Raw genomic sequence first — 23,898 nt, forward strand, 5'->3', positions numbered from 1 at the left:
AGAGAAATGCAAGTTGTAGGCTCCAGATGTGTGCTTTGTGGTTAAAATGGGGAAGCTGCCCGGTGGGAACCTGCCTGCCAGGTATTCTGGAGCTCCCTCTCCTGGACGCTGCTGGTATCACACCTCCCCTGCACCTTTCCCCCAAAGCCTCAAGAGACCCGTCATGACATCCATGTTCTTCATTTCAGGCTTCTCTAATTAAAGTCAGGGCTGGAAAGTTAAGTTTTTTCTTTCAACTGATGACAGTATGGACTACTGCCTCCTAAAATAGGGAGGCCTTTTGATTTCAGGAGCGTAGGTGTAGGTATAGTATAATCCTTTGAGACCTGTTCTTATGTCACTAGTATCTTTCCACATCGTTGTGTTGGTCACTGAGATAAAAAGTAAGAATATTTTCCTCAACTGTCCGGTGAGGTAAGGGAGATGTAGCAAAGTACCTGCACCGTGTTCAGAACTTGGTCTTAACTTCCTAGCCTGTAGCCTTGACTTCTTTCAGTGTGTCCAAGTCACGCTCTAGGATGGGAAGCTTCTAGAAGGGTCCCAGTGGGTGGCGAACCCTTCTCATAGTAAGTCAAGTGTCACTATCTCAGAGGGTGTCAGCTCCTGGGGTTACATCCGTATTTGGGGTGTTGGTGGGATGGGGGAGTCTATCTGACTTTTCCGCCCAAAGCTGCAAAAATCCCCATCAAAGACAAGCTTAATTGCATCCAAGGTGACGTCATTCATAAGTCAGTTTACCAAGTGCTTCACTAAAGGCGATTTCGTGTATACGTGGGAAGGAACTTCTTACGACTCCATCTCAAGATCAGATCGTGTCCTTTGCTAGGCCATCTGTGGTTTTAGCCAAGGAAAGCGTCCTAGCCGAGATGCAGGCTTCCGTCTTACTCTGCGCTGGGAAGGAAATGCTCCCGGAGCCACATCTGGGATTCATGCCCACCCCCTCTTCTAGATTGAGGCACCCGCAGTAGATCTGTTCGACAGGTACCTCAATGCCCCAGGATCTCTTGGCACCTTGTGCCTTTGCTAGATCGTATCTCTGGGATTCGAGAAAGCCCATCTTAACAGAACCTCCTCGCGGTCTAGCCACGGCATCCAGCCATTCCCCCCTGCCCCACCCCCCACCTAAAGCACGTGCCATTTCTTCACCCCCTTTGCAGTCCAAGTCCTTGAGCGACAGTAAGAACCGCCACAAAAAGCCCAAGGACCCCAAGCCCAAGGTGAAGAAGCTCAAATATCACCAGTACATCCCCCCAGACCAGAAGGCGGAGAAGTCCCCTCCGCCCATGGACTCGGCCTACGCCCGGCTGCTCCAGCAACAGCAGCTCTTTCTGCAGCTCCAGATCCTGAGCCAGCAGCAACAACAGCACCGGCTCGGCTACCCGGGGCTTCACCAGGCTCAGCTCAAGTAAGTCGGGAGGGCCCGGGGCTGGGGCGCTCCTCTGTGTCTGAGGCACGCGGGGCCAGCGCCCGGGCACCCAGCCAGTCCCCGATGGCACCCCATCCTCGTCTGGTAGGTTTAGAATGGGACTCTGCTTAGGAACCATGCCCACCTTTTCCGGAGCAGAAGGCCGGGAGGAAGCAACGAAATCGATGCCCCGGTAAGAGGTATGGTTGGGAAAAGAGAAAGGATTAGCGCTCTTGGACTGAATCGTGGAGCAGAGAGGAGAGACCATCTCAGAATGGTTCCATTTCTTGGATTCACTCGGACCTTATGCTTTAGGAAGCAACAGAGCTGAGTGACTGAGTGACGGCCAGCCCCAAGGTTTGACTCTCAGACCCCGGCCTGTGACCCCCACGGCAGGTCACCTTTTACATGGGCCATTCCCTTCAACTCTGAAGTTGGGGTGTGGGTTCCCACACCTGGCAATGATGCTGAGTGCTGAATATAGCCATGCTTTATGAGGGGTGCTCCTGCCCCCCCAGGACGCTCTCCACTATGCCACAGTCTCTACGGCTCCCTCCTGTCTCCCCAGAGAGAGTGTCACTTGCCACTTGGCACCGAGCCTGCACTGTTGGTGTCCTTGCCCCGCCTCTCGCGCTGATTGATTTCTTGCCTGATCCTTGCAGGCCATTAGCTTGTGACCTGATCTAAATGCAAAGCTACCCACCAAGGGTTCTGGCCACCCAATCCCAGTGTGTGGGGGAGGCTTTCCCCACATCACCAGCCGGGTGCCCTACAGTTCCACACAATTCTGGCACCATCTACCTGGACAGACAGCATCAGACCCCACAGGTTAAGAGCTCAGTCCTACAAGGCTGCCCCCCCTTCCCCAACTTCAGGTGCCAACCACAAGTCTAAAAGTTGTGACCTGGGCTTCTGGTTGACAGGGCTATAGATCAGAGGTTCCCACAATTTCCTCCTTGGGTTCCATTAATTCGCTAGAGCGGCTCACAGAACTCAGAGAAGCACTTGACTTACGAGATCACTGGTTTATTATAGAAGGATGTAACTCCGGAACCGCCAGATGGAAGAGATGCACAGGGCAAGGGATGGGGAAAGGGCGAGGAGCTTCCACGCCCCCCCCCCCAAGCATGCCGCTCTCCTCGTTCTCCACGTATTCACCAACCTGGAAGCTCTCTGAACTCCATTCTTTTAGGTGTTAGGGAGACTGCATTAGAGGCAATGATTGATTAAATCATTGGCCATTGGTGAATGAATCAACTTCCAGCCTAGCTCCTCTCCCCAGAGGGCAGGGGGTGGGACTGAAAGTTTCAACCTCAAATCACAGGGTTGGTTCTCAGGCAACCAGCCCCCATCCTTAGGTGACCTAGGGGCTTTCACAAAGTCGCCTCACTAACAGCTGACACCCCTGTGGCTCTCATCACTTAGGAGATTCCAAGGATTTTAGGAGCTCTGTGCCAGAGAGAGGGACAAGGACCAAATGTGTAATTTCTTATTGTAAATCCTGGTACTACGCCCCCATATATCTATTTGCCCATATTTTAAGTGCCTCTTTTTTGTTTGTTTTTCAGGGAGCCAAATGAACAGATGGTCAGAAATCCAAACTCTACTTCAACACCACTGAGCAGTACCCCTTTGTCTCCTGTCAAAAACAGCTTTTCTGGACAAACTGGTGTCTCTTCTCTCAAACCAGGCCCACTGCCATCAAACCTAGATGATCTGAAGGTATAGGATTTGGTGTGTTTTCCTTCCTGCCTGCCTGCCCTTCCTTCCTCCCTGTCCTTCAACAAATACATCAGTAGATTTTTTTAAGATTTTCTTTTTAAGTAATCTCTACACCCAACATGGGACTTGAACTCACAACCCCGAGATCAAGAGTTGTATGCTCCACTGACTGAGCCAGCCAGGTGCCCGGACAAATCCATCAGTAGCTTTTTAACAACATTTTCCCCAACTGAGTTCTTGAATAAAACGGTGGGAGGGAGAAGGTTAGGGAGAGGGTTAGGGAGATTCAAGTAGATGATAAAATCTTAACTGCTGTGGTTGAGTACCCCGTCCCCCATAGAGCAGAAGACCCTGGGCTTCTAACTCAGCTCTTTCACTGGCTATGCAACCTTGGGTTCATTTCTTAATTTCTCTGCATCTTAGATTGCTCATTTGCATACATGAGTTCTTGTGAGAACCCAGTGGAATTGTATATACATGACAGAGCATAGCGCAGAGAGTAAGACTGATGTGGGCTTCCTGAATGTTCTAAACCAGCAGTCAATTCCATGATGAACTTTAACCAGTCTCTGGTGAAATGAGAAAAACAAGAACCACATAAAGGGCTTTTCATAAATCTAAGTGTGTTCGGCATACCTTGAAGGATCTTTATTCAAAGTATTTATTTCCTCCCGATATTTCGAATCTAAAGAAAGACCCTGTTTGGAAATGATGACAGTAGTGGGTGGAAGTGGAATGTTTCTGGTAGACTTTTGTTTCTTTCTATTAAGCAGGAGTATTATTAAATAAGGATGTTAGTCTTGTGCAAGGAGCCGAAATGTTGGTAACCCAACCCCAAGTGCATCAACTGCCTAAGTTGAAACAATGTACTGTTCTGTGAAATCCCCAAGTCTGAGAATTTCTGCCCTGAAATGTGACAGCAACGTGTTAAATGCTGTGTGGGGAGGGGAGCAGTTTGCTCTGGATCACAGACCTCAGGGATCTCGGTTCACCGAGATGACCCTGGGCTTTGAGCTAAACCTCGCGCATTCCAGAGCGGTGATCGCGATTGGCGTATTCATCCATCCAGTACTTACAAAAGAACTGAAGAAGGCAGTTTGTGGTGCCTTCAACTTCTCTAATGTGTGAACACCTGCTCCCCTCAACGCCTCACTCCGTTGTCTGTGATCCCACCTATTACTCTCCCCTCCCCCAAAGGACCTTATCACTTGTCCCCAAAAAGCCAATTTCCTACAGGTCCCCGTGGTCTTCACTGGGCCAGGATTTCTCGGGCCTTATTTGTCACCCTCCATTCCCATTCTCAGTCTTTGGTCATTATCTGTCTTGGGGGAAAGGTGGGAGTGGGATTTATTTCAAATGAAAGAAAATTAATTCTATGGCTGCCAATAGCTAACACCAGTCAATAAAATATATCTTGGGTTGTGATATCAAGAGTACTTGGAATAAAAATGCGTAGGTTTCATTGAGCTCGTTCCGATTTAGCATCCATAAGGCTGGAAGAGGATGCCAAGCTTCTGGTAACAGGTTATCCACCCTTCACTCCCCAGGTCATAAATCCATGAAGGTATAAAATTAGGTCCTCTCCCCAGAAAACAATATGCTAAATGAAGTAAGCCAAGCACAAAGGGACAACTATTCTGTGAGTCTACTTGTATGAGGGACCTAGAGAAGTTCAAAGACAGAAAGTAGAAGGGTGTTTGCCAGGGGCTAGGCAGAGGAGGAATGGGGTGTTAGTGTGTAATGGGTACATAGGTTCTGCTCACAATGAGGAAAATGTTCTGGAGACGGATGGTGATAATGTTTGCACAACAGTGTGAATGAATTAATTCCACTGAACTGCATACTTAAATGATTGGATGGTATATTTCATGCCGTATGTCTTTAACCAGAATAAAAAAGATTTTTCAGATGCTCCTGGCTGGCTCCGTGGGTGAAGCATCTGACTCGTGATCTCAGCTCAGGTCTTAATCTCAAGGTTATGAGTTCAAGCCCTGCATTGAAAAAAAAAAAAAAAGATTTTTTAAAAAGTAATCTACCTTAGGACGGGAGCCCGGGGTCAGGTAGTTGCCTGGTCTAGATGTGATGTGCCGTGCGGCAGAGCCTCCAAAGATGGTTTCCTCCATGTGCACATGTTCGGAATGATTGGCTGGTTCGATATATAATAATAAATTAGCAGGGGTACTAGGAAATGATGGGGGTCGCAGCTGCCAGTTTCTGAATGTAAAGTATCAGTCGACCATCCTGTATAGATTTGCTTCCATTTTCACCCTGCAAGATAGGTTTTACATGTGAACATAAAAATCAGGACCTCAAAGATGCTAAATGAATAAGGCATATAACTCATTATCATCCTAGATATTTTTGATATTTATCTTTATCATGAATGCTATAAAACGGTTTGCTGTATAGAACAAAGATACTGGGTTTTTTTTAGATTTTATTTATTTATTTGAGAGAGAGAGCATGAGTGGGGGGAGGAGCAGAGGGAGAAGCAGACTGCCTGCTGAGTAGGGAGCCCGACGCGGGGCTCGATCCCAGGACCCTGAGATCATGGCCTGAGCCGAAGTCAGACGCTTAACCAACCAAGCCACCCAGGTTCCCCTAGAAGAAAGATACTGTTGATAAACCTAACACCAACCCTGATAGCTCAGGTGAGAAAAGTGGGAGAAATATGTTGGTTCTATCAGGACATAGGTTAACATGTAAAAGAGATTCTTTTATCTCTACATTTTCTCCCCCACTTGGAGAAGCCATCCCAATTTCATCTGTTCATTTGACAACTTCGTCCTATGTTTCCAGAGCCCACAAGTCAATCCAGAATGCTGACATCTAAAAATAGACTTACATCTCCTTCTGTAGAAGCCTAAGAATCTTTACAGAATAAATAAGTTTGGTAAATTCATAGATTTGGCTTTAGTTTCTCTGGTAACATTGATTGGTGTATTTTAAGAAGTTAAAGTAGGAAGTCTTGAGTTATATTTGGGAGACATATGACATTTATCACATCAACCTCACATCCCTACATGGGTTGCACATTGTCAAGTTTGAATGTTGATCAGTTGTGAGTTTACGGTTTATACTATAGACACACAGTGCACTAAGATCATATATTAAGTGAATAAATGTCTTGCTTAACCCCCACCCCCAGAAACAGAGACCAAATGCTATGCAAGTTAACCAGACTATAGATGACAAAACTGGAGTTTGCACTTAAGTGAGTGATTTTTTTTTTGTTTTTTTCTTATTTTATTTTATTTTATTTTAAATTCCAGTATAGTTAACATGCAGTGTTATATTAGTTTCAGGTGTAAAATATGGTGATTCGACAATTCTGTACAAAACCCAGAGTTCATCACAAGTGCACTCCTTGATCCCCATTACATATTTCTCCCATCGCCCCGCCACCTCCCCTCTGGTGACTATCAGTTTGTTCTTTATGATTAAAAGTCTGTCCTTGGTTTGTCTCTCTCTCTCTTTTTTTTCCTTTGCTTGTTTTGTTTGTTTCTTAAATTCCACATATGAATGAAATCACATGGTATTTGTCTTTCTCTGACTGACTTATTTCGCTTAGCATTATACCGTCTAGCTCCATCCATGTTGTTGCAAATGGCGAGGTTTCGTTCTTTTTTATGGCTGAGTAATATTCCATTGTATACACACCACATCTTCTTTTTCCATTCATCTATCAATGGGCACTTGGGCGGCTTCTGTAATTTGGCTATGGTAACTAATGCTGCTCTAAATATAGGGGTGCATGTATGCCTTTGAATTCCTGTTTTTGTATTTTTTTCAGTAAATATCCAGTAGTGTGATTACTGGATTGGAGAGTAGTTCTTCTTTTAATTGAGTGATCTGAAAGGTTTTGCTACTGTCATTTGAAATGAGGATGGAGAAGGAGAAACCTTAATTGGACTTGACCACAGGGTGTATGGGGAGAGGTGTCACCTGGGATTGTGACACCAGGGGCAGAAACTGGGAGGGTAGAATGGGGAGCTGATCTGAAGGGATGTTGGCAGGTGCATTCAGTTTGGGGAAATTGAGTCACAGGTACCACCAGGACAACCAAGAGGAAAAGTCTAGCCAGTTTCCATGCAGTTAGAGACACACCGACCTAGTTGTCAGGCTGGGCACAGAAATTTTGGCATCGTTTGCATAGCGGGGTGGGTTAAAGCCACGAGACCGAAAGAGACGGAAGGAGAGCAATTGGAAAGAGTGGGAAGGGAAGAAGGAGAGAAGAGGAATAAAGGAAACAGGTGATATAACCGTACCTTGGAAAAGGAAGAAATAGGAGGAATTAATGAAGGTGACCCTTAAAACAGGTCATCAGAAAGATAAGGTATCGAAGGTCGATGTTCTCCCAAAATGCTCATGTTTTGCTGATTAGGAGTAAAAGGGGAAAAGCACTGGGAAGAAAGTTTGATTTCTCATTAAAAAGTTATACATGGGGGGCAGGCACCTCGGGGACATAGCTAGTTAAGCATCCGACTCTTAGTTTGGGCTCAGGGTCATGATCTCGGGGTTGTGAGATTGAGCCCTGTGTCGGGCTCTGCACTCAGCAGGGAGCCTGCTTGAGATTCTCCCTCTCTCTCTGCCTCAGCCCCCCGCTCCTGCTCACTCTCTCTGTCTCTCAAATAAATAAATAAATCTTTTTTTTAAAGTTATACATGGTAACATCACAGTATATGTTTTTTTGCTAATCCAGTATATGGATTTTTTTTTTCTTGTTTCTAAGAAACTTGAGAGCCAGAGAGCATGACAGCATGAGAGAGAGAAAATAATGGGAAATTTAAAAACTGGGAAAATATGATGGATATTAAGAAATAGTTATTCATGTGTTTTGGGTGTGATAATGGTCTTTTATTGGCGTTTTTTATAAAATGCACTTATCTTTTATTTATTTTTTTTTTTTTTAAAGATTTTTATTTATTTGACAGAGAGAGAGACAGCAGGAGGGAACACAAGCAGGGGGAGTGAGAGTGGGAGAAGCGGGCTTCCCGCCGAGCAGGGAGCCCGATGTGGGGCTCGATCCCAGGACCCTGAGATCATGACCTGAGCCAAAGGCAGACGCTTAACCACTGAGCCACCCAGGCGCCCCTAAAATGCACTTATCTTTTAGAGAAAGATACCAGAATATTTACAGATCTCATTATATGAGTTGCTTCAGAATAATTTAGGAAATATAGTGGAAGTGGTTTAGGGTATAAATGAATCAGGATTGGGCATGGATTAATCATTGTTGAAGCTGGTTGATGGGTACATGAGGTTCATTATACTTTTTTCATCAACTTTTGTGTATGATACACATTTCCATAACACATGGTTGAAAGAGTGATCGGTGATTAAAACACCAGTGAGTATAGGAAAGGTGTATACAAACCTTTGTCCCAAGCAAGCCCACACAGCATAATACTCTGAAATGTAAGGTACATGAACGCAACAAGTATTTGTGTTATTTTGGAATATGAGCTGCATTATTTAATGATGTAGTTTAAAATATTCAGTGCCAGAACAGATTCTAAAAATAAATGTGGAACTCATTAATTTTAAGTAATTCAAAGTTAAAACAATAATGAGTTGCTATTCTGTACTTTTTCAAACCAGCAAATCTGGAAAAAAAAAAAAAAAAAAAAGATAAAACAATGCCAGAAAGATGGGGGCGTATATTTACCGCTTACAATAGTGTGAGTTCTTGCAATCCTTTTAAAATACCCTTTAAATGATTATAAAAGTAGTTATTTACTATTGAGACAGGATAGTGCAGGTAGAAATAAAGAGTATTTTAAAAGATAATTGACCCACAGATAGCATTGCAGATTTTATTTCCCTATAAACTGAAAATACAGGTGGGCCTGTTTTCTTTTAAAAATTATTGTTGAAAAAAATTTTTTTAAATTATTGCTGTAAGGTAATCCTGTGAGCATGAATTTCTGACATGCTTTTTTGGTTAACATATCATAAGCATTTTTCATAACTTGCAATATTCGATAAAATTTTTATTTTTTTTAAGATGTTATTTATTCATTTATTTATCTGTCAGAGAGAGAGCACAAGCAGGGGGAGTGGCAGGCAGAGGGAGAAGCAGACTCCCCGCTGAGCACGTGCCCGATGTAGGGCTCGATCCCAGGACCCTGGGATCATGACCTGAGCCAAAAGCAGACGCTTAACCGACTGAGCCACCCAGGCACCCCAGAATTTTTATTTTTCATAGTGTATCATTCTACCACCTAGTTAACAGTCCTGTGTCAGACACTTAACTTGCTTCCAAATTTTTGCTATTAAAAATATAATTTGTACATAAATTTATTGATGTATCCAGTGACTGTCCCAGGCTAAATACCTGGGAGTAGAATTCCTGAACCAAAACATATTAACATTTTTTAAAGTTCTTGCCAGGGGCACCTGGGTGGCTCAGTCAGTACAGCATCTGACTCTTGACCTCAGGTCTTGATCTCAGAGTTGTGAGTTCGAGCCCTGTGTTGAACATGGAGCCTACTTAAAAAAAAAAAAAAATACTAAAGTTCTTGCCAAAGAATACATATTGTAAAAATTTCTGTCCTGAACGTTTGTGCCAATCTACTGCCAGAAGCATTGGGCTGCGGCAACATTTATCAAGCATGAGTATACACACTGGATCACCTGGGGCTCTGGGTAAAATACAGGTTCTGATTCAGTAGGTGTGGGGAGGGGGCCTGAGTGTCTGCATTCCTAACATGCTCCCAGATGCCCTTGGAGCTGGTGGTCCAAGGACCACACTTGGAATAGCAAGGTATTAAGGAACTTTCTTAAAAAAACATTTTTATTTGCTTATTTTTGCTGATACTTCAATAACACAAAGTGTTATTAATTCCTTTGTCAATTTCATGAATGCAAAAATATGTCCATATTTATCTTATTTGGATTACTAATGCTGGTACATGTCCATTATTGCCATTTTTAAAAAAATGTATCTTTTGTGGGCACCTGGGTGGCTCAGTCGGTGAAGCGTCTTCCTTTGGCTCAGGTCATGATGCCAGAATCCTGGGATCGAGCCCCGCATGGGGCTCCCTGCTCAGCGGGGAGCCTGCTTCTCCCTCTCTCCCTCTGCTCCTCTTCCCTGCTCGTGCTCTCCCTCTCTCTCGCTCTCTCTCAAATAAATAAATAAAAATGTATCTTTTGTTTGTGAAGAGTTGAACCATGCCCATTACCCATTTTGGGGTGTTGGTTTATTTTGGGGGTTTGTTAAAGCACACTTGGTACATCGAGCTTACTAACACTTTATTATTTGTCCTGCAATTATTTTTGTCTGAGACTGCTATCTGCATTTGCATTTTCTTTTTGGTGTTTTTGACTTAGAGGGGTTTTTTATTTTTGTCTTCAGTATTTTTAAAGTTGCTTTCTTTGCTTTTAGGCTCAAAAGATCTTTCCCTACAGAATATCAGAAGGATATTTCCCTATTTGTTCTTCTAGCTATTTTATGGGATTATTGACACTTAGATATTTAATGTTTCTTGTTTTAATTACAAAAGTAATATCTTATGTGAAATATTTAGGATGTTAGAGATAAGGAGAACCATTGTTAACATTTTAGTCTATCTTTATCTACATATTTTCATCAGCAAGCATAGGTTTAAATATACACATACATACAAATTTATATAATTCTTAGAAAAATAGAATCAAACAATTCAAACTGTTTTTCATTTAATAATATACCAAAAACAGGGGGGGGCACCTGGGTTGCTCTGTTGGTTGAGTGTCTCACTTCTGCTCAGATCATGATCTCAGGGTCCTGGGATCGAGTCCTGCATCTGGCTCCTTGCTCAGCAGGGAATCTGCTTGCCCTTCTCCCTTTGTCCCTCCCCCTGCTTGTGCTCTCTCTCTCTTTCTCTCTCTCTCAAATTTTAAAAATCAAGAAAAAATAATATACCATAAATAATTATTCATTATTATATATAACATCAGCTTTAATGGATTCAGGTATTCCATCAGTCATAGTCATGATCGTTAATTTAGTTCCCATATTTTTAGATATCTGCAGCTTATCATTTATGAACATTGTAAAAAATGCAGGATGAAATTATCACACGTGAATCAACATAATAATGGCAAACTCTTACACCACACTAACCATTTGCGAGACACTATTCCAAGCACTTTACAAATGTTAAGCCATTTCAGTCCTCACAAAAACATATAAGGTCGCTATGACTGTCTCCATTTTACAGAAGGGGAACCAAGGCACAGAGTGATCTCTGAGCTAGTAAGAGGCAAGGTCGGGATTTGAACTGATGGTCTTATCCCGGCACAGTCTCCCTCAGTATATGACTATCATCTAGCCAGTTATTAAAATTAGGACGTATGTGGGGCGCCTGGGCGGCTCAGTCTGTTGAGCCTCTGACTCTTGGTTTCAGCTCAGGTCATGATCTTGGGGTGGTGGGATCAAGCCCTGTGTCGGGCTCCATGCTCAGCAGGGAATCTACTTAAGATTCTCTCTCCCTCTGCCCCTCCCCATGCTCAGGCTCACTCTCTCTCTAAAATAAATAAATCTTAAAAAAAAAAAAAAACAGGACATAAGTGTTCATGTAGAACCATGGTTCTCAAAACCTGGCCCAGGGACCAGTGCATCAGCATCCCCTGGGAACCCGTTAAAAATGCACCTGCTCAAGTTGGAGAACCAAGGACAGAGAGAGCCTGGCAGGGAGACCGGTGACCTAGGAGCAGAAGACCTGGAGTCTCAGCATGCTTTGGGATGATTGGTTGCTGGCTGATGGCTAAACCTGGGCAGAGATCAGTCTTCTCATCTGTAGAATGGGGCGAGGGCCAGGGTGGGGGCTGGAAGCTAGTAGAGTAGGCGACCTCTACGGTTCATGTGGGCTATGCCTGTCTAGGATTCTGGGATCATGAAAATAAAAAAAAAGCATGGTGCAAAAGCCTATTGATACCAAGGGAAGGGGAGGGGATTGTAAGCAAATCATAGAAAAGCAGATGTTGTAAAATTCCATGTGTGATGTTTGAAAGCGAATGTAATTATTTATTTTTAAAGATTGTTCTTAACCGGCACCCTAACCACGCCCTGGTTTCTGTAGGTCTCGGAATTAAGGCAGCAGCTTCGAATCCGGGGTCTGCCGGTGTCCGGCACCAAGATGGCCCTCATGGACCGTCTGCGGCCCTTCCAGGACTGTTCGGGGACCCCCCTGGCCAACTTCGGGGACATCACGACGGTCACTTTCCCCGTGACGCCCAGCAGCGCGCTGCCGGGCTACCAGTCCTCCCCGTCCACCGGCGCCTTATCCAACGGCTTCTACCACTTCGGCAGCACCAGCTCCAGCCCCCCGATCTCGCCCGCCTCGTCCGACCTGTCGGCGGCAGGGTCCCTGCCCGACCCCTTCAACGACGCGTCCCCGTCCCTCTGCCTGCACCCGTCCCCGCTCCCCGCGTGCGCCGACGAGAGCCTCCTGAGCAGCCTGAACGGGGGCTCCCTCGGCCCCGAGCTGGACGGGCTGGACTCGGAGAAGGACAAGATGCTGGTGGAGAAGCAGAAGGTGATCAACGAGCTCACCTGGAAGCTCCAGCAGGAGCAGCGCCACGTGGAGGAGCTGAGGCTGCAGCTGCAGAAGCAGAAGAGGAGCACCTGCCCCGAGAAGCCGCCGCCCTTCTTGGCCGTCCCCGTCAAGCAGGAGGACGCCGCGTCCAGTTGTCCCTTCACGCCCCAGCAGAGACCTGGGAAGAGACAGGGCCTCAGCTCAGAGGGCCGAGCGCAGGCCTGCGAAGCGGCGGGGCGCCGGCCCCCGGGGCCCGCTCCGTGCGCCGAGCCGGCCTCCGGCCCCAGCGACGCGCTGCCGTCCACGTTCCTCAGCCCGCAGTGCTCCCCGCAGCACTCGCCGCTGGGCGCGGTCAAAAGCCCGCAGCACATCAGTTTGCCCCCATCCCCCAACAACCATTACTTCCTCCCCTCCTCTTCGGGCGCCCAAGGGGAAGGGCACAGGATCACCTCACCTGCCAGCAACCAGGTATGCGCTGCACAGGTAAGAACTCCCCGCCCCAGGCTCCCCCAGAGCACCCCGCTTTCCAGAAGTGGGGTGTGGCTCGGCAAAGGCTCAAGAGCTGAAGTCTGAATGGGCAGGGTTTAGGGGAAGCCCAGAAGCAACCTCTGGTCTTCACGGTAGACAGGAGACTCTCTTCTCTGAGATTGAGGTTGGCAAAATCGGCCTGTGAAAGGCCCTTTGTGGGCCCAATGGCCTGTGTCACAGCCACTCAATGGGACCCTTGTTTCCTGAACACAGACATCCACAACCTGTAACGGAATGCAGGAGGCTGGGCTCCGGTGAAACCTTATTTATAAAAACAGGTGGTGGGGGCGCCTGGGTGGCTCAGTCAGTTGGGCATCTGCCTTTGGTTCAGGTCATGATCTTGGGGTCCTGGGACTGAGACCCGCGTCGGGCTCCCTGCTCGGCGGGAAGCCTGCTTCTCCCTCTCCCTCTGCTTGCTGCTCCCCTTGCTTGTGCTCTATCTCTTTAATAAATAAATGAAATCTTAAAAAAAAAAAAAACAAAAACAGGTGGTGGGTCAGATTGCCAACCCCTTTCCAGGACTCCTTGGCATAAAGCCTTACCACAGGCCAAACCAATTTATCAAGAGAGCCAAAGGGAAGTTACCAGACCTTACTATTCTCTCCGTGTAATGGTCTGCATAGTGCAAATATTTTCCAAACACTACTGTGTGTGTCAGACCCTGTTATGGTCTCTGGGGATGAGGGATGAACTAACCAAACAAAAATCCCCATTCTCATGGGAAGACAGTAAATGAAATAAACACATAAAATATATCATGTATCAGAAGATGATAGATCTTTTTTTTTTAAAGATTTTATTTATTTGAGAGAGAAAGAGACATAGCTAGAGAGAGCACGAGCAGGGGGGGAGAAGGAGAGTAGGGAGCCCCATGTGGGGCTCAATCCCAGGACCCGGGTATCATGAGCCCAAGTGAGCCAAAGGCAGATGCTTAACCGACTGAGCCACCCAAGCACCCTTAAAGGATGATAGATGTTATGGAGAAAAATCAGGGAGGCATGGTGATGGAGCATTTGCAAGTTTGCAACTTTTAAGTCAAGGTCTGGGGCCATTTAAGCAAATCTTTGAAAGAGATAAGGGAGAAAGCCTCATGAATATTTGGGGTGAAGGTTGCAGGCAAAGGAAGAATAGCAAGAGCAAGGGCCCCGAGGTGGGAGTTGTGTGTGGAATATTCAGGGATCAGAAGGAAGACCAGTGTGGCTGGAGCTGAATGAGGGGTGGTTGTAGAGAGAGCTTACGGCAGTAACTAGTTCAAAGACTCGACCAAGGTGATCATCAGAGACTTTCCTTGTCCACGAAGCTAAAAAATCATTAGGAAAATCTACCTAAGGCTGAGAAAGAAAATTACATAATCAAAAGTTCTGAAATCTACCTTATGAGAAAGGAAAATAGGAAGAAAACCCACATGATTGGATCCTGCCACGTGCCCAGTATTAAGAGGCATGCCTCTGAGTAATCTCGTTAATTGTCACAACCTTATGAGCTCCAATTCTTTATTCTTTACTTGCCACAGAAGAAAATGAAGCTCAAGGAGGTTAACCCAGGAGCCCAGGGTCACAGGAACCCAGGGTTATCTGATGCTAAAATGCATGCCCTTTTCCCACTGAATGTTCTCTACCCTGGGAGTATGGGGTATGGCCATAGGTAATGGGAATATGATTTTACACACCCCAGAACAGCACATCCAAGTGAATGATGCCCACTTCTGAGTGGGCACTCTGGGAGGGGCTGGGACGTCACATGGATTGTCATCTCTGTTGACAACATTTACTCAGTGCACGGTGTCCTAGGCAACAAAGGTAAAAATAGTTCTGGAAACACAGCTCTGGACTCTAAGACCATTCTGACGACATGGATACTCTCAAGAAGAACTAACATTCGTGCAGTGGTTCATGGTTTACAAAGCACTCTTTGAGGACATGATCAATTACATGATAAAAAGATAAAGAGCAATATAGAATAACATGCCTGATCAGTGCTTCTGGTATCAAATGCTGCACGAAGTGTTGGGGAAGGTGGGGGGAAGCAGATTGGTCATGAAGGGCTAGGAAGATCCAGGAAGGTCTTTTTTGGGGTGGGGGGGAGGCCAGTCCAGGAAGGTTTTGCAAAGGGGTTAGACTCCATGAGAAACGTAGCATTAAAAAACAAGAGTCGGAAAAAGAACATTCCATGTGGGAAAAGATAGGGAAGTACAATGTGCAGGGCATGCTGAGGGAAGTTAATAGAATACAAGCTTTTGAAGGAAATGGTACCTGGCCTGGAGCATCTCGAACACGTTACAGGTGGAGACCTTATGCTGTGGATGCATGGGAGCCATGGAAGGTTTTTGAGCAATGGGTGATACGTACAAAGCCAGATTTGAGACTTTGATAATGGGATTTAGGGAGAGTTGAAAAGATAAGACACCGGGGCAGGGACCAGGAGTCTCAGCCAAAGCTCTCAAGTGTGCTGCTGGAGGCCACCTCATTGGTCGTTTCTTCCTTCCAGAACTCAGGGCATGAGAGCCATCCTACAAGCTTCTCTCCCCAGCCCTCCGGCCTCCACCCCCCTTTCTCTGGAGCCCAGGCAGACAGCAGTCATGGTGCTGGGGGCACCCCTCGTCCCAAAAGCCCAGGGGTCCAGCAAAAGGTAGGCGCCTGGAAAAAGGTTTAAACTTGGCCTCTTTCCCTCTTCTGTGGCCCCGTCCTCCGAATGAGGAGGTCCAAAGGCAGAAATCAGTGACATTTTAGATAAAAACAAATCCACTGGAAACAGACTGACATGGATGTACAGATAGAAATCAGGGTGTACTGAGGAGCCATTGCCCGGGGTCATCCTGGAAATCACGAGGACTAACGTGAGCGTGGTCTGTTTGTGAAACAACATGGCAAACACACCAGTTTCCGTGGAGTCCAAGATTGGAATAGAGGCACGTGGGGAAATAACACTCGAGAAAGAGTGTTAAGGTGGAAAGGTCTAGAAAGGTCTAGAAAGGTGCAGAGTGTTCGAGTCACGGGGCAGTCTCAGTGGAAAAAGGAAAAGGTGGTACATCCCAGCAGGTGGAAATCAGGGATGGGAGGGAGCCAGAACATGGGGAGTTCCAAGGACTAACAAAGAGGTGATAAGGAGACCAACAAGAGGGCCATGACACAGAAGCGCTACATGCCACAAGGACAGGCAGGGAATCCTTTGGGGACAGAGACCCTGAAATGGCCCTGGCATTCCATAGAACACTCACAATACGTGAGGCTGGTTCCTAAAGAGATAGCCCAGCGGTGGCTCCATCTCTCTGCAAATGCACCCAGTTAGGAATGAAACGCCTCCCCGGTGGTGGGGGGTGAGGGTAAACTACCCTGGGAATTCCTGGGGTGATGGACTTTTTCATATTGGACTGCACTCTCACTTTATTTGCTTTTCTCCTAACCGAACAGGGTTCATCCTAGAGGGGAAAATGAATCTGCAAGGTTCCCATCCTAACATGCCTCCAGATACGGGCTACAATTTGCCCATGATATGCCCACGATATGTACTATTGTCAATAGGATGCCTGTGATGTGTCCTACTGTCAATATATTGGGGTTGTTTCTAAACCCTAGCTCTTTTTCGTTCCCCCTCAAATCAGTTTTTCCAAACTCAAGCCTGGAGTTTATAACACAGAAGCCGTACCGTTTCTGACCCCACGAGTTGACTCTCTTTCTTTGCATTGTACCCCCACAGATGGCTGGTTTACACTCTTCTTCTGAGAAGACAGGGCCAAAGTTTTCCATTCCATCCCCAACGTTTTCCAAGTCAACTTCAGCAGTTCCAGAGATAACCCAGCCTCCGTCCTATGAAGATGCCGTAAAGCAGGTAACTTTGCAAGATGTGTTCTCTGTAGGGAAACAGGTAGCCTAAACGGATTTTTTTTTTCATTATGCACCTTCATGCAGTCTGTAGATGCTGACATTGAGTGCATTGGGAGCCCCTCGATGAGAATGGGCCAAGTGTCTAGACGCTAATTGCAGAAAGGTGTTGGGTGTACCTAGCCGGTGTGTGAGGCAGGCAGAGAAGAGGTTGGGCTGGGCACCCAGGTGCCTTTATTTAATGTCAGCAGCCAGCCACCATTGTTACTAAGCTTGGACAAGTGCTCAAGGTCTCTTATGTGAAATAGGATCCATATCTGCTTTGTAAGGATTCTAGAGAGTGTAGCACTTACTACCTTGTCCAGGCACCTGGTAGGTACTCAGATAGAGGAGAGCCGTTGTCAGGGTGATAATTTGTATAAGGTGATACTTTGTTTAAGGTGATACTTTGTATAAGGTTCTTGTTAGCTTCAGAATTTAGTGATCCAGGCAAAGTATTGATGACCATGATCATGGAGGTCTGTTGTATGCCTTGCTGCCATTTATGGGAAATGTTCCAAATAAAAAGTAAACTCCAAAGAAAGGAAAGCAGTGAATGATCGTATATTTCAAACGGTCTGAGCTTGGATAAGATATCAGAAGGCCCTTTGCATGTGCCCAACCTCACAAGGAAGAGCTACATCAACTTCTGCACGCTGGCGTCCCCCAGATCAAAATCAGCTTGCAGCTAGGTCTCACGTGGCTTAAAGAGTATTTTTAAATGTCAGGAGATTTTAGGCGAAAAGTGGGCTTTCTCATTCCTGAAAAGTCAGAGGATCTCTCAATGGTGGAGCCACATTTCTGGGAGCGGACAGTTGCCTGAAACAGAGTATCCACAGCCCCTCAGAACCACAGCGAGGGGTCTACATTCTACCCCTCTCTCTTGCTCTCTGTTCGGCTCATTTGCATTACCTGCCAGACCCTGTGGACATCTGATGCCTTCTGGACTGGTAGGTGACTCATTCTCTGAGCAGTGCTCCCATCATATTGATTATTGATGCCTTTGTGTATTGGGAGTGGGCTGTCAAGGGAGTGAGAGAGGTATGGGCCCCTGTCCTCCCCATTTTCTGCCCCTGGTATCTGTAAGCATCCATGGATCCTTTGTGGTTTCAAAAGAAAAGAAGAAGGTCAAGCCAAGTGGATTTCCATGAACGAGACTCTACCGTACAACTCAGATGAGCCAGAGGGAAGGGGTGTCTACCCTACGAGCATCAACAGGTGCCACAGGGCTCTTTCAGTGAGGAACCAGGAAAGCCTGAGCCACGTGCTGGGGCCACAACCACAGTCCCCACACAGGAGGCAGATCCGAGTCGCTTCAGAGTGAGAAAAATGGCTGTACTCTCTGTATTAAGAAGCCCTGTTCTTGGGATGGAAGCCACTCCACCGAGCTCACCCTGAAGGACTCTCCTGGGGAGCACTCTGCCTTCTCCCCCCCTTCTCTTGTTTCGTTCAGGAGTTTTCCAGTCTGAGGTGAACACTGAGCTGTAGTCGTGCGGTCAGCCATTTATAGTCCTGCTCGCAGCAGCATTATTCACAAACAGTGGAAGCAACCCAAGTGGCTGTCCAAGGATGAATGGTTAACCAAAATGTGGTGAATACATACAATTAATACTAGTCAGTCTTTTTTTTAAAAGATGATTTATTTATTCATTTGAGAGAGAGAGAGCACTCGCACAAGCAGGGGGGAGGGACAGAGGGAGAGGGAGAAGCAGATTCCCTGCTGAGCAGAGAGCCTGATGTGGGGCTTGATCCCAGGCCCCCGAGATCATGACCTGAGCTGAAGGCAGATGCTTAAGCGACTGAGCCACCCAGGCGCCCCAATACTAGTCAGTCTTAACAAGGAAAGAGATTCTGACACATGTCGCAACATGGATGAACCCGGAGGATATTATACTGAGTGAAGTAAACCAGTAATGAAAGGAAATACACCATGTGAATCCACTTCTGTGAGGTCTCTAGAGTTGCCCGATTCATGGGAACAGAAAGCAGAATGGAAATCGTCAGGGGCTGGGGGGGAGGAGGATGGGGAGTCCATGTTTCATGGGGACAGCGTTGCAGTTGGGGTAGATGAAAAAGTTCTGGAGACGGATGGTGGGGACGGTCACACAATAATGTGAACATAATGTACTTAATGTCACTGGACCGTATGCTTAAAAATGATGAAGATGGTAAATTCTATGTCATGTGTATTTTACTGCAATTAAGGAAAAAAACCCACCTTAACCAAACCTAGTTCGAAAAATCTGTAGTGCTGCTTCTAACGATCTCCCACGGAAGAGGTGGCCAACCTTCTTACTTGTCCATTCTCCTCTGCTTAATTTGCAATAGCAAATGACTCGGAGTCAACAGATGGATGAGCTCCTAGATGTCCTCATTGAAAGTGGAGGTAAGACTGCCCTGGGGATACTCTGCACCTGCTTGTGCTCTGGGGAGTGAACCCTTAGGACCAAGGTCAGGTGCTCACGGGAAGTCAGACCCAAAAGCCATAAGGGGGTCAAGTGTCACTTCTTGTGAGCTCGCTGTCCACGCTGGAGAAGATGTAAGAAGGTCCAGTGGGTGATTCCTCCCTGACTCTGTCCCTCTGTCCCTAGGAGCTTGCTCAGCATTTTACCAGTTGGTGTCCTCAACTCGGTCCCTATTTCCCTAAGTGTTTTCCCTTGTAACTCCGTTCCTCTTTGCCTTTCTAATCCCAATCTCCCTATCCTCTTAATTAATAATAAGAAGAGAGCAGACAAAGCAAGTTTTGTGCTACCTACTCAAAATGAAATTCAATTACTGATCTCCCACTGGATGGTCCATTCATGCTTAGATGTCATTCCAGCTTGCAACCAAAAAAAAAAAAAAAAAAAAAGACCAACATGTTCTTTTCGCCTCCTTTTTAGTCATTCATTTATTTTTTCAAAATTACATGGTATGTGCCCAGAATCTGAAACCACACAGATGAATAAGATTGTGTGAAGAGAACATGTAGATAGAAAACAAAAACAAAAACAAAAAAAATCCTCAGGTCTGAGCCTTTCGGTAACAACCTTGAAAGTTGGGAGAAGGAGTGGCCAGGCATTGCACTGGGCTCAGTGCTGCACCTGACAAAGTCCCCACCTTTGTGGAGATTAGAGTCTGGTAAGGCAGAATGGACAACAGTCAAGTGAACCAGCAATTTCTGCCTTGTAGCAAGAGAAAGAAGGAAAAGATGGGCGTATATATCTATACATTTTGCAATGGAAAGAGGAGAGGGTGATATCAGACATCCTTATATATTTTTTAAAGATTTTATTTATTTTGGGGGGAGAGAGAGAGCAGAGGGAGAGGGTGAGGGACAAGCAGACTCCCCGCCAAGGGCAGAGCCCGACCTGGGGCCCCATCTCGAGACCCTGAGATCAGGACCTGAGCTGAAACCGAGAGTCGGACTCCCAACCGACTGAACCACCCAGGCGCCCCAAGACACCCTTATATTTTTAACAAACTATATGGCCAGGTCAGCAAAGGTAAGGGTTCAGGAGGGGAGCACAGGAGATTTGAGGACAGAAGAATCATTTGAGGGTAGTTCTAAATCAATCACGAATGAATTTTCTGGAGAAACACAGTAGGATGCTAGGCTGTATTAAGTGCCATTGGTAGGTTTGTTACCGTAAATCTAAAGTGAGACCAGTCAGCTCCATTGTGTCATTTTTCTCTTGCAACCAAGATTCATCCAGGTGTGGGTTTGTTGTTGTTTTTTTTTTTAAGATTTTATTTATTTGAGAGAGAAAGAGCGAGAGGGAGCATGAGTGAGGAGAGAGGCAGATGGAGAGGGAGAAGCAGGCTCCCCGCTGAGCAGGGAGCCTGACTCAGGGCTCAATCCCAGGACCCTGGGAACATGACCTGAGCTAAAGGCAGACGCTTAACCAACTGAGCCACCCGGGCGCCCCTGGGTGTGGGGTTTTGCCAAGGGAGTGCGATGCAAGGAGAAAAGAGCAAGGGGATTGAGGATATTTATAAGACAGTAGCTCTAACCGTGGACGGGAGAATATCAGCCCAACAGAGAAAAAAGTGAGAGCCCAGGGGGCTGATGGAGGGAGACAGTAGTAGAGTCCGTAGGTTGGAGTGACAATCGGAAAGTGACAATGGCGTGGCACCCCATGACTCCTCTTCCGGCTCCCACGTAAATGAGCCCCCACTGCGGGCGTGAGGAGGATGCAGTGTCCTCGGGGGACAGCCAGGTGTCAGTGAAGGAGCAGGTAAAGGAACCTGCTTTGCGAGGTTGCTGATCGGAGTGGAAGTTCCAGAAAGAAAGGGCTTGGGGAGAGACCAGGGAGAAGAATTGGACACAAACAGGGCACTTTAGGGACGAGACTGGGTGATAACCGGAGAGATGCGTCCATCTTGTGTGTAAGCGTGACTCCTTCATCCCAAAGATCCCTGTTGCGGAACCAGAAGTGGTTTAACAATTCCCACTCTGTTTTGCCAACAGAAATGCCAGCTAACGCTAGAGAGGATCATTCGTGTCTTCAAAAAGTCCCCAAGATACCCGGGTCTTCCCGAAGCCCCCCGGCTGCCCTGCCCAAACCCTCGTCTTCGGGGGGCCAGCTCTCCTTTGATCACTACGGCACCGAGAACGATGAGCACCTTGAAGTCTTATTAAATTCCCAGAGCCCCTTAGGGAAGGTGAGCGATGTCGCCCTGCTAAAAATCGGGAGCGAAGAGCCTCCTTTCGATGGGATAATGGATGGATTCTCCGGGAAGGCAGCAGAAGACCTGTTCAGCGCCCACGAGATCTTGGCAGGCCCCCTCTCCCCGATGCAGACTCAGTTCTCCCCCTCCTCTGTGGACAGCAGTGGGCTGCCGCTAAGCTTCACTGAATCTCCTTGGGAAACCATGGAGTGGCTGGACCTCACTCCGCCAAGCTCCACGCCAAGCTTTAGCTCCCTCGGCACCAGCGGACCCAGCATCTTTAACATTGATTTCCTGGATGTCACGGATCTCAACCTGAATTCCCCCATGGACCTTCACTTACAGCAGTGGTAGAATGCGTGGGCAGAGGCAGCAAGGGAGACCAGTGGGAATTCCATGGGGGAAAAGCAGACAACCAAAATCACTCCTATCGTCCAAAAAGAGGAGGAGGAGGAAGAGGGAATTTCAAAGAAACAGTGGAGACTTCTGTGACCATCAACGAGAGCAAAAAGGAGTCTTTATATATATATGTATGATGTAATATTTACCGACATTCAGTAACTGTCAATGATTTCAGCAATGCATTCAGAAATGTGCTTTCTCAGATCAGGAATGCCAAAAAAAAAAAAAAAAAAAATCTTTCACTGCCTTTTCAAACACCAATATTTTTGCAACCCCTGATTTTTCTCAGGCATTGTTCGGGCATATTCTCGCTTCGTAAGCCTCTCTCATGGATTTATTAGATGTGGTGCGGAAAGGAAATGGAGCTCTTTTGGAGTACAGGGAGTATAATAGCATAACCATCAACATTTCTGGAAGAGAGACCCGTGGTGGAGGCTGCTTGCCATCCCTCCCCTCCTTGTCGTTCAAAATAGAAGTCAGGCCCCACTTCTGTTAGGTTTTTGAGGTAGGATAGAGGGACAGAACCAACCCATTCCCAGGGAAAGGAAATCAGCTGGGCTACAAAGCTGCCCCCTTGTGGTGATTCCAGTCCGGGACCCAGGACTCTGGTCACGGATAGCAATGACCCTACATTTGGTCCACAGAACCCCACTGAGAATTTCCCTCTTTGTCAGCCAGTCGCCAGATCACTCCCACTGTCTCTGTGAAGCGGGAAACAGCCAAGAACCTTAAAGCAAACTAAACCCAAAACCTCCTGCCATGGAAAGTTCCCCAACACAACCCCCTTTAGTTTCAAAGACTGGAGGTGACCACATAAGCAGATGGCAAGCCATACCAGGGATCATTCAGACAGTGCTAGAAAACCTTGTTTCACGTGTCACGAGAATAAATACCATGGGTTCCTACAACGGGATGGCGATTTATGGAGGTCCAACTTTTTTTGGGGGGGGAGGGATTTGGGATCCACCTCTGTTTATCTTTCTCCAACTTTTCTTTCAAGATACCAATCTTTTCTTGCTCCTCTTTTGAAACTCTTTCTTTTTTCTGCCCCAACATCAAGAGGACTCCTCAGATCTAACAAGCTGCCATAATCCTAATAAAGCCATATTTTAAAAAGCTAAAACTCCATGTTCTCCCGGAGAACTCATTCTCCATATGCATCATTTGCTGCAAAAAAAAAAAAAAAAAAAGTCAAAAGAATGTCCTTGGGGAAAAAAAGCAGTGACTTGGCCCATCAGTCCCAAAGCTCATTCTGCTCTCATTTGACTTACAGCAATCAGTGATTTGGGTGGTGTTGGGGAAATTGGAAATCATTACTTTGTAAAGATAGAGCTGAAATGATATTTGCAAGAGGAGAGGATTGCAGGTCTGGGTCAGTGAAAGGAAACACAGTTGCACATGGAAAACAAGGAAAGGAAGAAAAGACAGTGGTCTGGTGTGCATTCCTCCATACCTCGCGCTTTTGCTGGGACTCCAAACACTCAAATGACATAGTGTTGCATGCTGTAGAGAGTAGCTGTTGCTGGTTGGCTGGTTGGTTTGTTGTTGTTGTTGTTGTTGTTTTTAATTTAAACCACTAAGGCACTGTGTTCTTCTTTTGTAAAAAAAAAAAAAAAAAAAAATTCACTGTGCACTTACGCAGAAGGTAACCAAAAATGTTGTGATTTTAGAAGTTCTCTTTTTGATAAACCAAAGATTTAGAAGTCATTCCATTGTTAACTTGTAAACATGTGTGAACACAGAGTGTTTTGGGGGGACTGCTACTCAGCTGGCAGATCTAACGGGGGGTAGGTATGCATATGTGTGTAGA

At 46.3% G+C, this 23,898-nt stretch overlaps 1 protein-coding gene across 1 annotated transcript in view; it reads left to right on the forward strand.

Moving 5' to 3' along the window:
- Positions 1 to 23,615, forward strand: part of MYOCD (myocardin) — a 96,233-nt gene extending 72,618 nt beyond the window's left edge. The window contains exons 8-14 of the mRNA XM_032432121.1: positions 1,158 to 1,405; positions 2,974 to 3,127; positions 12,193 to 13,131; positions 15,664 to 15,804; positions 16,873 to 17,004; positions 19,365 to 19,422; positions 21,487 to 23,615. Coding sequence (XP_032288012.1) covers positions 1,158 to 1,405; positions 2,974 to 3,127; positions 12,193 to 13,131; positions 15,664 to 15,804; positions 16,873 to 17,004; positions 19,365 to 19,422; positions 21,487 to 22,040 — 2,226 coding nt within the window. The 3' untranslated portion in view covers positions 22,041 to 23,615. The remainder of the gene's footprint in view (positions 1 to 1,157; positions 1,406 to 2,973; positions 3,128 to 12,192; positions 13,132 to 15,663; positions 15,805 to 16,872; positions 17,005 to 19,364; positions 19,423 to 21,486) is intronic.
- Positions 23,616 to 23,898: the final 283 nt, after the last annotated feature.

This window comes from Phoca vitulina, unplaced genomic scaffold (assembly GCF_004348235.1).
Source record: "Phoca vitulina isolate PV1807 unplaced genomic scaffold, GSC_HSeal_1.0 scaffold47, whole genome shotgun sequence".
Classification (NCBI taxonomy): Eukaryota; Metazoa; Chordata; class Mammalia; order Carnivora; family Phocidae; genus Phoca; species Phoca vitulina.